Raw genomic sequence first — 13773 nt, 5'->3', positions numbered from 1 at the left:
TAAAAATAAGTTTGAAAAGAACCGCATGATGTTATGCTGCCCTGCTTGTATCTTGGACTTTCTAAGAATCAAGACAGACTTCATCTAATGCCACCCCAGGACCCGGCAGAAAGGAATGGTCTTCAATGAGAAAAGACCATGTAGTGGGCCAATTTCCTGGCATTTTGACTAAGTTAAACTTTCCTTACCCTGCTTACATCCTTTGTTCCTTTTCAATTCTTCACCCTGTTCACAGGGCGTTCCCCCCACCCCCTATCCTTGCTGTGGGGGAGGTGGGGGTAGGGAGGCAGGTTTCTGGAGGGTAGGTGCTGCTCCTCTCAGAAGCCCCCTAGCCCCACCTACCCACTGAGTCAAGAGCCAGGAATGTCTGTGGGGGCAGCAGACAGGTATGTCACCCTGGGGGTGTCAGAGGCTGATTCATCTCTCATCTCCACCCAATCTTCTTACTGCTCTCTGGGAAATTTAACTCATTTTCTGTCTAGAGATAAAAGAGGAAATTCCAGACTCTGAAAAGCATGGAGCCTCCAATCTGTGGCTAGGTATAATATTGAATACATCAGATTATGGCATTCAAGCTGTATTTGTTAAAAGAGAAATACTCTTTTACTCCCACCTTCTTCCCCCAAATAAAGAGAATAAGAGAATACCCCCACCAAATAAGAGAATACCCTCAACCTTCTTCCCCCAAATAAAGTTAACCTGAAATATCCTAACTATTTAGCTCAGAATAGGCTATGTGACCACGGGTATGACTGAAGAGTTGGGAGATGGGCGCCTGAGTGGCTCAGTTGGCTAAGCTAAGCATCTGCCTTGGGCTCAGGTCATGATCTCAGGCTCCCTGCTCAGCGGGGAGTCTGCTTCTTCCTCTCCCTCTCCCCCCCAAGTAAATAAATAAAATCTTGAAAAAAAAATGTTGGGAGAAATCTTACCCATGTTCCAGTATTCCTTCTCCACTGTTTTGATCATTCCACAAGGACTGTGAAGGCTTCGGGATTAACGTACAGGAAGAGGTGGGAATCCAGTGTGAGGGGGAGCACGAGGGAACATTTCTTTTTTTTTTTTTTTAAAGATTTATTTATTTGACAGAGAGAGACACAGCGAGAGAGGGAACACAAGCAGGGGGAGTGGGAGAGGGAGAAGTGGGCTTCCCGCCGAGCAGGGAGCCCGAGGCGGGACTCGATCCCAGGCCCCTGGGATCACGACCCGAGCTGAAGGCAGACGCTTAACCGACTGAGCCACCCAGGCGCCCCACGAGGGAACGTTTCTTGATGCTGTATTTGCACAGCAAGCAGATATTCCCCCCACACATACAAATACACACACACCCTTCCAATATCCAAATGTCCAGTACGTTTTTGGGAAAGCCTGATTTCAGATTCTTGAAGCAAGACAGCTGCAGATTTATTTCAGATGGCTTTAAAGGGGCTATTCGTTTCCCTCAACTGCTTCGGGTTTTGGATGGGGGAAAAAAATCAAAACTTCGCTATGTATTCTGGTCCAGAGGATTTTACCAATACTCCTATTTTCTCACCTCATTTGGGCTCCAAATCCCCAGCCCATCCCCTCATAGAGCCTCAGTCTCAGGCCACCTGGACATCTGGGGCTGCCTGAAGTTGGATCCTTAGCTGGAAATGGACACAATGGGCTGGAAATGAGGCGTATGGCTTTCCCTTACCCTCAGCAGGCCTGATGCCATCAAAGTATGTGCTAATCCAGACTCTTCCTTCTAAGGGCTGAGGGCTCAACAGCCAGGGATGAGAGAGAAGAAAAGTGAAGGGAAAGGAGTAGGGGCTACTCAGCTTGCTAGAGAATTTCCCTCCAGGATTCTGGGGTAGTTGGGCCTCCCTATTGCTTTCAAAACTTTTATTTATTTTTAAAGATTTTATTTATTTATTTATTTTTTTAAGATTTTTATTTATTTATTTATTTATTTGACAGAGACAGAGATAGCGAGAGCAGGAACACAAGCAGGGGGAGTGGGAGAGGGAGAAGCAGGCTTCCCGCTGAGCCAGGAGCCCGATGTGGGACTCGATCCCAGGACCCTGGGATCATGACCTGAGCCGAAGGCAGTCGCTTAACCAACTGAGCCACCCAGGCGCCCAAAGATTTTATTTATTTGAGAGAGAGAGCACAGGGGAAGCGGGAAAAGCAGACTCCCTGCTGAGCAGGGGGCCCAATACGGGACTCGATCCCGGGACTCCAGGATCATGACCTGAGCCGAAGGCAGTCGCTTAACCAGCTGAGCCACCCAGGTGCCCGCTTTCAAAAATTTTAAGAACAGGGTGGATCTTAGTAGTGCTGGGATGGGTCTGCCATCACTCCCCTCCCCTTCTCAGGAGCCCTGGGAAAGGAGAGAGAATCTCTGAGATAGACCTTCCCACAGACTCTAATGGGATCAGGCTTCCTTTCTGGAGGTGGGTGAGCATTTTGCTAATTCAGAAACAGCTGAGAGCAGACTGGCTGTGCTTCAGCTCTGTGGGTTTTAGGGCATCACTCTCACTCCTAAGCCTCTTTGTCTGGGCTGGAAGCCTGTCCAATTAGCTGTGGCCTCTGCTAAGTTCCAAACAGTATCTTCCAATTTTGGGGGAGGTCCCCACTTCAGAGCCAGGAAATGCACATATCCTAATATCAGTGGTTAGCAGAGGTGACCAAGAAGGTCCCATCTAAGGCACTCAGATGGTTTCCTCCTTCCAGAAGTTGGTCATAAGTGCCAAGTGAGGTCTGGAAGTGAGAAGAGCGCTTTCAGTCCCTGGGAGATGCAAAGTGCTACTTTTCTGGAAGGCATTTTGGCAATATGAATCCAGAACCTGGGAAACATCAGCTGTTTCATTTCTAGGACTTAATCGTAAGTTAAAAATCAGAGACTCAAAGATTTGAGTACAAAGATGTAATCACAGCACTATTAACAAGAGCAAAAATTGGTAATGACTTAGGCTAACCATGGGAGTCTGGACAGGTGATCAATGTCATAGCCTTACCATGGAATATTATCATGTAGACCTTAATAGGGTCTTTATGCTTTTAATTGCATGAAATAGGGTTAACTAAAAAAAGCAGGTTACAAAGCAAGTAGTACATATTCCACTCTCACACAAATGCTGCAGCTATCCCTCTGCATGTACAGAAAAATAAGACTGAAAGAAAAACACAAAATATATTAAACATTTGAATATAAAATTTTATTTTTTTCATGAAATGTGTCAGTCTTTCCAGATAGCATATTCACATTTCTTTTTTTAAAAAAATATTTGAGATAGAGATAGTGAGAGAGAGCACTAGGGGGAAGGAGGGGGAGAAGCAGACGCCCCACTGAGCAGGGAGCCTGACGTGGGGCTCGATTCCAGGACTCTGGGATCATGACCTGAGCCGAAGGCAGACGCTTAACGACTGAGCCACCCAGGTGCCCCGAAATAAATTTTTTAAAGATTTGTCAGAGAGAGAGAGAGAGAGTGAGCGTGAGCACAAGCAGGGGGAGCAGCAGGGGAGGGAGAAGCAGGCTCCCCACTGAGCAAGGAGCCCGATGCGGAGGCTCTATCCCAGGACCCTGGGATCATGACCTGAGCCGAAGACAAATGCTTAACGGACTGAGCCACCCAGGCGCCCCTACAAATATTTTTGATTATTCATATGTTATGGGATTATGGGTGACTTCATTTTCCAAGTTTTTTTTCTATCAGGAAAGAAAAAAAAATCTCAAGAATGGTTGCCCCATGCCAGCCAAAAAGGAGGATGGTCTTTCTCATACCCCACATGTTTCATGCTGAACAGACAGACCCAGGTGTCTCTTTTCTGCATTGTGTTGTCCCCACACCATGGCAGGGGAACGGAATCATTTTGCCATCATCAAAGGTGAACAGAACTCCATTTACCGGAAGAGAAAACAGCCTTGCTGTCACACCAAGGCCTGAAAATTAAGTATTGGATGACTTCCATCTCTCCCCACTCCATGACTGCAGAGAATGCATGCTGAGAGAGCTTGGATACGAGGCCATAAAGTTCAAATGACACCTTCCTTCCAGCTGATTTGCTTTGGTGAGAGCCAGGGTGATGGGGTGAGCGTCAGAAACCCTGACCACAGCCATTGGTACTATGTTCAAAAACAGCATCCACCCTCACATCCTACCTGATGAGGGATTTGTCCAGCAACCTGGGCGTCAGGATTCTTGGGCTCCAGGCCCCACCATTGACTCAGCCGTCCCCAGGCTGTGTCTCCTGGCCTCAGTTTCCCTGGCTTGCTCTGTTGATACTCCCCACCTACTGTAGGGTGTTAATAGGGGTGTGGTGCTTTCAACTTCTCAGATGAAAGCAGCTGGGGAAGCAGCACCTAGTTATTATCCCCGATACGGCCAGGCGTGGGAGTGGAGGTCGGCTGCTTTCATACTTACCCAGCTGGAAGAGCCTCCTCATCGCCCCTCACTCTTCTTCCTTCTGCTCTGACTCCCCAAGTTGGGAAGCAAAGCTCAGTCGCCCCCATCTCAATGACACCTCAGAACAGATTTTCCTAAGTTGAATTCTCCAATTGCCCAAACCACCAGTGACCTAGCGTCCCCCTGATTTATGATTCAGTAATATTCTACAGGTGTTTAAATTCTTCCCCCTGATGGGCTACAGATCCTGTGGGAGAAGGGCTGTGACTTTTCACCATCAAGAATTCACAACTGGGGTGCCTGGGTGGCTCGGTCGTTGGGTGGCTGCCTTCGGCTCAGGTCATGATCCCAGTGTCCTGGGTTCGAGCCCCACATCGGGCTCCCTGCTCCGCGGGAAGCCTGCTTCTCCCTCTCTCACTCCCCCTGCTTGTGTTCCTGCTCTCGCTCTCTCTCTCTGTCAAATAAGTAAATAAAATCTTTAAAAAAAAAAAAAGAATTCACAATTAAGAAGTCAGCAAAGTGAACAATGAGACAGCCAGGCTGACCAAAGTTCAAACTCCTCATCTGTTGCCTCACTGTAAAATGAGCCTTCATAAGATTCTGTCTTGTCTCAATCTCCAGGAGTTGCTGTGAGAGCCACACGAGAAGCATGTGTGTGGAAGTACTTTGTAAAATGCTAAGCCCTTCTCATGTGTTAACAGGACCAACTGTCTGCAAATAAGACTTCTGGCACAACTGCCATCTGTCCCCTGCTGCCTCCAGGCTGTGGCTGCAAAAAAAAAAAAAGCCTGGGATGCCACCTATTGGTGGAAAATATGAATTGCATTCAACCAGTTGCAAGAAGCGCAAAAGGCAAACACCGCTATTCCAACTTCAAGCCATCTTCATCTTTGCCACACTCATGATGTCATGTTATATACTTAATATTTTTCTTTAAATAACTCACTTTTTAGAAACAATTTCAAAGTAAACTTTTAACCACTCATATAAATGGAAAACTAGTTAACACTTGCCCAAAAGGAATACAACTGTAAAATAAATACCATGAAAATAAAACGTTCAGATCTGCTAGGAAGCGTTGCCTGTGAAAGCTCAAGCTTGAGTCTCACTGCTAAAACTGACAATTAGCCAAATCGCACAACCAGAGCCTGAGTGTCAGTCCTCTAGCACAATCCTGTGCTTTGGGGGAAACACTGCCCCAGATAAAGAAACCGGACTCTTCTGAGGAAAGGCAACATTCCCTTGTTCTGCCTCAACTCTCTGGGCCTGGATGGTTAGAGAAAGTTTAGAAATCACGAAAAGGAGAAAATAAACTCTTGTATTTGTAGCATATTCCATCATAGCCCAAGTGGGGCCAGCCCCGAATCCCTGGCAACCGCACCAAGAGCTCATGACCACAGACGGGGTGGCGGGTGCTCTGCTCTGGTTGGGAAGACTGCTCTTGGATCTGCAGTCCACTGCGCTGTCCACTGTCACTGGGAGCCGCCACGTTCTCCAGGGCTGGGTTGTGCCTCTTGTTCTCCAGCCTGCTGCTACAGCTGCATGGCTTCTTGCTCCACCGACTGGTCTGAGGGTTCCAGGTACTTCTCCTGGATGCCCAGGGTCCTGAGGGAGGCTGCGTCAAGGTTGGGAGCACAGGCAAGGATGGGCACTGGTCAGGGCAGGACATGACCCCTCCGGATGCTGGCTTTACAACCACGTCTGGCTCCCACCCCTCTCCCTTTCTCACCACTATAGTTCCAGGCAACAGGAACCAACTGGGTCTGAGAAGCCCCTCCAAACATCCAGACCCAAATGCTCCCGTACTTGCCTCTTCCCACATTGCTGAGGCTCAAAGGACCAGAGAAGCACCGACCCTCCGGCTGTGCCAGGGCATGTGCTCTCCAGCCAGACCATTGGGGGTTTAAGTCCTGATTTTGCCACTTCCTTTCTTTTCGTCTGTAAAATGGAGTTGTTGTGAGGATCAAATGAGACAATGAATACAAAATACCTAGTATGGCGCCTGGCACACAGCACGTGCGTAGTAAAGGTTTCTGAACGCTTCTGCCGTGAGAAGAAGGGAGGGAACTGAGGGAAGCACAAAGATAACAAACTTCCGCTTGGGCTATTGGGTACCTTCTACCTCTCTCTGGAACAGGAGGGAAGTGGAGTGGGAAGGATACAAATCAGATTCACAAAGGAAAACACTGTGATACTGCTGAGGACGCCCTGGGAGTCTGACTGGCCTGAGGAGGAGATGGCCGTTGACCGTGGTAGGATGGCCACCATGGCTTTTCTACTAGATGACTCCACTATCAGAAACTGAGGTTCTACAGCCAGGGAGACTGAGGTTTGAACTGTTCTTCTAACACATCCAGGGAGAAGGCTTTGCACCTGTCACTCTCAGAGCCCCAACTGCCTCGTCTGCAAGAAGGGACTGAATGAGGTTTAAACAAGATCCTGCAAGCAGGGTATGTAGTCCACCGAATGATGTTCAGGTTACAGACTTTCTTTCCCATCTCTTATGGATCCAGCCACCAAAATCCATCTCACCTCTACTCACACTGACTTGGAACCTGCGCCGCTTCCACTTCACTTTTCCTCAGGAGGTAATGCCTTGTTCCTGTGGAAGTCGGCCCTGAGGGTCACTCAGGATGAGCAGAATCCATCCTGCTTGACATGCAATAATCTTAAACTTGCCTTGCCTCCAACCTGACGTCCACATTCCTGAGCAGGGCACATGAAACTCTGCATCTATCTGCCCATCCGTCTGGCCCTATCCCTGCTCTCAGGCAAAGCCCTGTCCTGCCCACGAGTCACGCTATTCTACTTGCAACCCCCCAGATGTACCTCAGCCTTGAACCACCATGCCCCTGTATATACTGTTCTCCCTGCCTTGAATTCCCTTTCCCTTTCCATCAGCCTGGCTGACCCTCACTTTAAGATAATGCAACTCAAGTGCCACCACCTCCATGAAGCTTTCTTTATATACCCACCACTGGCAGAGCTGACTTCCCCCTTCTCTATACCAATCCTTAATCATCTTATACATAGAGTGAAGTTGAACCTTAAGAGGATTAGAAGCGGGGGTAGAATCTAAAATCAGCACAAATGTGTAGGTTAAAAAATATCTGTGAAAATTCCTTAAATCATCTATTAAAAAGAGTATACACAGTTTGATAAATAGAATCCCGCATGATAACGCGTGTGAACGCATAAGGTAACGCACCGCGTGCAAAAACTCACAGCGCTGTTGGAACTGCCCCTTCTCTTTCTTGCTGAGCACATGCAGTTGAACTTGCTGACAGTAACTGCGAGTGTGAGGGAGCACTGAGCACTCTACTGCCGCCATTTATAACGTGTCTGTTTCCCTAGGAACCTGGGAGCTTGGGTTCCCACCTGTGGAAGGGCCTGACACAGATCCGTAAGTACTGGCTGGAATTCTCTTCCTCCACGCCAAGGACTCTGGAGGCCCCCTGGTCTCCAGCATGCTGTGTAGATGTCAAGTATCTGGAACTATCCTAGTGGGCCTGCATTTCCTTGTCCTGCCTCACAGGGGCCTCTGTGACCTGATAGGCACCTACACATGACCTTAGGTCCACCCCAATGGTCACTAATCCAGCTCCAGTTCTGAAGGTCCAGCTGCCTCCCAGACAGCTCTGGCTGTCCCCAGGGTCCCCTCCAACACAGTGCATCTGCCAGGGCCCATCCCTTCCACCCATGTGATAAACCTGCCCTCTCCTCTTCTTTTCTTGCCTCAGTGACCAACACAACCACCCATACCACTCTATTAGCCAGAACTGGGAGTCGACCTTCTGCTCTACCTCCATTTATCCCATAACCATCCGGTCGGTGGTCCATCTCCTTGTATCCAATTCACACCCTTCTTTCCGTTCTCGCTACTCATGTTTCATCTCTTCTCATCTACAGACTGTAAACACTCTCCTGCCCCCACTCACATCCCTTAAATGCAATTTCTTCACTCGGAGGGGCTTTTAAAAAATGTATGCCTGATCACGTCACACCCTGCACAACCATACGATGCTGGTTCCCACTGCCCACCCACAAGCTGAGGGCCACACTCCTTAGCAGGGCACCCAAGCCCCCCGCTGCCTGCCTTCTACTGCCCCTGCCCACCTACATCCTCTTTCCCTTTCCCAGTCAGGACGCCAAGCACACTGAAGCCCTCACATCTCTCCCAAATGACCACTGCCCTTTCAATACTCAGCATCTGTATTTGCTGCTCCTTCTAATCAGTATATCCTCCCTTGTCCTCAGATACAAGCAATATTGAAGGCTTCTAAGGGACCAGCCTTTGCACCTGAGACAGTCACCAGGGAGCCCAACTGGTCATCACGGAATTAGTCATCTACAAGGGAAGATGTGGCCATTCCTGAGCCCCACGTCTCCCACTTGGCTGTGGCCAAGAGACTAGAGAGCAAGGATACGAGGAGAAATGGAAGTCGGCTCCCATGGCAGCAGACATCATGGCCTCCAGGCTTCGCTGTTCTTGGACCCCGAAGCAGTAGCCATTGGCTTTATCCACAGCCTGCAGGACCCGCTGGATACTCTCCTTGTCCTGGCCAGGGAGGAGAGAGACAGCTTTGTGAGTGAAACAGAGGCGTGTGGAACTGAGGCTGTACCAAACCGCAAGCAGTCTCCAAACATCCCCCTCAACCTTGCCTCACGAAGCCTCTGGACGTGCAGCTTCTGCGCCTGGAGTAGCTCTACATGACCCCAGAGGCATGGCTACATCCTAGCTTTCCTGTCCACCAACCCACCCAAATCGGAACAGATAAGCTCCTCTGTGCACACTCATGGTCCCCTGGGGCTATCCTATTACAGCTCTGATCCTACCAACTTACTACTGACAAGTTATTAACTCATCTGCCTCCCCTATTTGACTTTATACCCCTTGAGGTCAAGGACTTATTTGTCGAGGTAATCCTCAGGGCCTGGCACAGTCCTTAGCTGAGAGTAGGCACACCCAGTAAATATGTATATAATCTATTTGCTCCTTCTCAGAATAGTGATAAGAATAGTCTATACGTCACGTGACGGCAAGGAGAGCTCAGAATAATGCATGTACAAGTCCTCAGCACAATGCCTAGCACAGGAAGTGCTCAGTAAGTGGTAGCTGTTATGATTAATATTGTAGGGTTCAATTTTCTCATTTTAGAGGAGAAAAATGTGACATTTAACAGGGAAGAGACAAGTTTGCTCAAGTCCACACAGGGGCTGGGTACTACTTTGTAAAGTCAACAGGCAACTGCCCATCCTGAAGGAGGCTGAGAGACCTGTCTTTGGCCTTGGTCACATCCCTTGTTGACGACTTTCTGAAATCACCCATTTTCACACTGATGAGGGAACACGTGTTGAGACAACCCAGCAATACAGAATAGACAGGGCCAAAGTTTGGCCCACCCTCTTTATTGGAATCCTGCCCATGAGAGCCACTGGTCCTAAAACCAAGGGGACTGAATGATAGTTAGACCCAGAACAAAAACCCCTGTTTGACCCCTCAAAGCCTCTTGTACCCTTGGCTCGGTGAGATCCCAGGCACTGTCAGAGCCTACGCGAGGGCTAGGCCTCTTAGTGCCCAGTACCTGAATGTTGAGAGGGATGAAGGAGACCAGACTGTAGTCTTCAATGAGCTGCACCAGTTTCTCATTGAGCTGACGGTAGTGGCGGAAGAAAGGGTCAGAAGCCAGGTGGTCGAGCAGGTAGGAGAGGTCTAGGACCTCTGTGTAGTAGTCCAGGTTGAAAGCTAAGGAGAGAAATTGGTGTTTAGGAGCAGCTGATATGAGGCTAAAAGATCCGAGGACAGGGACCATATTTCCTTTCTTTCTTCCTTTTATTTTAATTCACTCACTCATTCATTCATTCATTCAACAAATATTTGTTGAGGCAGTGAAATGAACTTACTCAGAAGAAAATACTTGGTTTTACCCATTGGCTCTGCCATTTACTAGCTAGACGGGACTGTTGTGAGGATTAAATGCTCTAAGTCCCAGTGTCTGGTACACACAAGTACTCGCTCCATGGTAAGAAATAATAAGATCGAACATGTCCCGAGAACAGTGCTGGGTCCCTGCCACATGGAGTTCAGGGTCAGGCAGTTGCACCCCCAGGACCTGGCACGTGCACTGTAAGGACTCTAGCAGGGCACTTCCGGTGTAAATCACTTTCACTTTCTGGGCCAGCTCCTTCTGAATGTAAAATGAGGACACCAGACTAGATGACTCCAAGTTCTAGGAATGCAAACTTCCTCTAAGAGAAGGAAAGTGGGCCTCCCGGCACTGTCCATTTCTGCTGGAAAACTCGAGCACTCCGGTTACTCAACTGGTCCGTCCCAGAGCGAGCCAAGGCAATCATCAGGCTGTTGGATTGACTGACTCACTCCCTACACCCAACGTGGGGCTCAAACTCACAACCCCAAAATCAAGAGTCACATGCTCCTCCAACTGAGCCAGCCGGGCGCCCCTCTGTCTCCTGTCTTCTAATCAGAAACTGTCATCCCTCTGCCTGCAAGGAATTATGCCCCGGGCATTCCTACAGACTTCTTGGATTGCCTGACAGGCTATTCATTGGGCTATTCATATAATGTCTCTGGGCCTCAATGGCCTCATCTGGTTGGCACATCAGTCTCTTACAAGGATGACTGGCAAGAGTCAGAGGTAGAAAGGTCAAGGACCATCATGTAGCCACCTGGGCTGGAAGCCACGAAGGTGGGTGGGGAGAGGGGCTTGGGAAGACTATGGGCATAGATAAAACGGGGCTTCTGGGCTTACCAAGAGATGGACCAGGACTCTGGGCTGAGGCAGCCCCTCCAAGATGTTGACATCCCTCCATGTCCTGACTGACAGCCAGCAGGCCTCCCTGGACAACGCCCTGACACATCGTGATCCTAACATTTCTTCCTGTTCACTGCTGGTCATTTCAGCTTTTCTTCTCCAGGTTCCTTTGTGGCTGGAGATGCTATTTAGGGAACTGATGCCCCCAGCTCAGCGCACTAATTTTGCAGGAAAGAAGTGCGGGCCATGAGGCCCCTAGGCAACTCCCCTGCCTCCTGCTTCTGCCTCAGTCTTTCGCACCCCGACAAAGGCACCTCCATCTGTCCACTAGCTCAGACAGAAACCTGAGAGTCATCCTTAATTCCTTGGTCTCCATGCCCAATCCACTAGCAAACCCTATTTCTTGAGTGAGTTTTGGATCGATCTACTTCTCTCCATTCCCACTACCACTGTTTGGACTGCTGCAAGAACCTCCTCAAGGATCTCTGTTTGCATTCTTACCCGTTTCAATTCATTCTCCACAAAACAGCCACAATGACGTTCTTAATTCATGCTATTTCCTTGCTTAATATTCATCAATGGCTTTCCCTGGTGCTTCAACATTATAGGTTCTGGCCCCTGCCCACCTCTCTGACCTCATTTCCTACCACCCTTCCTCTGACTACTACCTCAGCTACCCTAGGCTTCCCCCTCACACTTTTTCCTTTAACCCAAAAAACTCTTTCCCTAAGGGCCTTTCCTCCTACTGGTCCCTCCGCCTAGAAGAGTCCTGCCTTGGCTGACTCCTTCTCACCATTCGGGTCTCAGCTCAGGTAGCACTGCTCACTTAGTAGCAGTGCTACTCACTCCCAACCACTCATTTTGTTTTAATTCCTTTGCAGTACATAGCACCAACTATATAACTCTCTTGTCCCCAAAACCCAGAACAGTATCTGGCCCAGAGTGGCAGGAATCAGGACCTGCCTGTGGCTATGATCACCAAGCCATGCATGGTCCCTGGAGGCAGCTCCCTTCAGCTGAGATCTGCTCCCTTCTCCTTGCCTGTCCAGAATAGGAGCTCTCACCCAGCTTCCCATAGTGCTCAATGAGGTCCATCTTGGAGAGGAGGTTGACATGGGGCAGCTCCACATGCAGCATGGTGGCCAGAGAGGTACACAGTACGGAAATGAACTTGGCCGGGTCTGTGCAGTAATGAGAGTCCACCAGGTGGACAGCAGTCAGCTGGAAAGGGAGGAAGAGACAGGGTGAGTGGCCTGGGGAGGCAGGAAACATCACGGCCTATGTCTTTCCCCAAAGGCTGGGGACTCCTGAGGACAGACTGCAAGCCTTCCCCATTAGTGTCCTCCTGCTTCTGCTTTGTTCTAATAGCGACACTCATTTCCTTCTGCCAGGAGATACGGAGCATTTTTCCTTACAAGATGCCTTGCGCTGTGCCTCCCAGTGGGCAACTGGCTCAATTCTGATTGCATCTAACTCTGTTTCATTTACTTTTGCTCAGCAAGTCACAACAACAATCACCATACCAGGGGCGCCTGGGTGGCTCAGTCGTTAAGCGTCCTGCCTTCGGCTCAGGTTATAATCCCAGGATCCTGGGATCAAGCCCCATATCGGGCTCCCTGCTTGGCGGGAAGCCTGCTTCTCCCTCTCCCACTCCCCCTGCTTGTGTTCCCCTCTGGCTGTGTCTCTCTCTGTCAAATAAATAAATAAAATCTTAAAAAAAAAAAAAAAACACCATACCACTTTCTACATAACCCCTTCCATACTTCCAATAATCCCAAAGTGGGTACTAGCACATCCATTCTGCAGATGAGAGAACTGAGGTTCAGAGAGAGAAACTAACTTACCCAGGCCCACACAGCGAGTCAGTGGCAGAGCATGAATTCGAACTCACACCAGTTTTACTCCAAAGCAACTCGGCCCCTACCTCGCTGTGTGACATGGGGGCGTGGCATCTGTCCTCCCTGTCCCAGTTCCTCCATCTGCAAAAGGAGCCTGCTCGAACCAAGACGCACCCTGAGGTCCCACTGCGCCATCTGGGAGAAGATGCTGCGCAGGGCGCCGTGGTGCGTGCAGAGCTCCACCTGGCCCGGGCAGTCGAAGAGGAAGTAGTGGCCGCGGAGGGGCTCTAGCTTGGCCCGCAGCCAGTCCAGGTTGGCCTCCAGGTACTCCATGCAGTAGAGCAGGCCGCCGTTAGGCCCCAGCCGCAGCGCGTCCATCACGTCGCCCAGCCCCACCAGCTCTCCCACGTCCACGGCGCACTCGTACGGCAGCCCCTCGTTGGCCGGGTCCAGGTTCACCACCGCCACACGCCGGCCCAGCGCGCGCAGGAACTCACTCATGCCCAGGCAGTACGTGGTCTTCCCCGAGCCGGGCGGGCCGATCACCGCCTGCCCAAAGGCCGTGGTCGTGGCGGCCCCCGCCATGGGCGGCACGCGGGCCCGTGCGGGGCAGATAAGCTCGGCAGAGACACGAGCCGAGGGCGACGGGATCTCGGGGGCTGGCGGCGATGCCCGGGCGTCCCCGGAGGAAGCGCAAGTACCTGGACGGCGCAAGGGGACCAAACGGCCCGTTACTAACCGGACCAGCTCCCGACTTCCGGGCGACGTCGGAAATGGCGGGGGCCCTGGGAGGAA

General features: G+C 50.2%; 1 protein-coding gene across 2 annotated transcripts; it reads right to left on the bottom strand.

Moving 5' to 3' along the window:
• Window positions 1-5326: 5326 nt before the first annotated feature.
• Window positions 5327-13767, bottom strand: GPN2 (GPN-loop GTPase 2). 2 transcript variants are annotated; one of them, XM_035019390.1, is made up of 6 exons: window positions 13547-13752; window positions 13153-13498; window positions 12205-12361; window positions 9953-10113; window positions 8795-8925; window positions 5327-5972 (listed from the first exon to the last, which is right to left on the bottom strand). In XM_035019390.1, exons 1-6 carry the CDS (start codon window positions 13561-13563, stop codon window positions 5900-5902), a joined length of 885 nt encoding a protein of 294 aa, XP_034875281.1. In that variant the 5' UTR covers window positions 13564-13752; the 3' UTR covers window positions 5327-5899. The 2 variants fall into 2 exon arrangements, with proteins under 2 accessions (XP_034875281.1, XP_034875282.1); XM_035019391.1 differs by having other exon boundaries at window positions 13153-13767.
• Between the last annotated feature and the right edge of the window lie 6 nt (window positions 13768-13773).

The sequence above is a fragment of the Mirounga leonina genome, unplaced genomic scaffold (assembly GCF_011800145.1).
Source record: "Mirounga leonina isolate KUSES-001 unplaced genomic scaffold, KU_Mleo_1.0 Mir_173, whole genome shotgun sequence".
Classification (NCBI taxonomy): domain Eukaryota; kingdom Metazoa; phylum Chordata; class Mammalia; order Carnivora; family Phocidae; genus Mirounga; species Mirounga leonina.
This window is presented reverse-complemented; position numbering and strand designations above follow the sequence as displayed.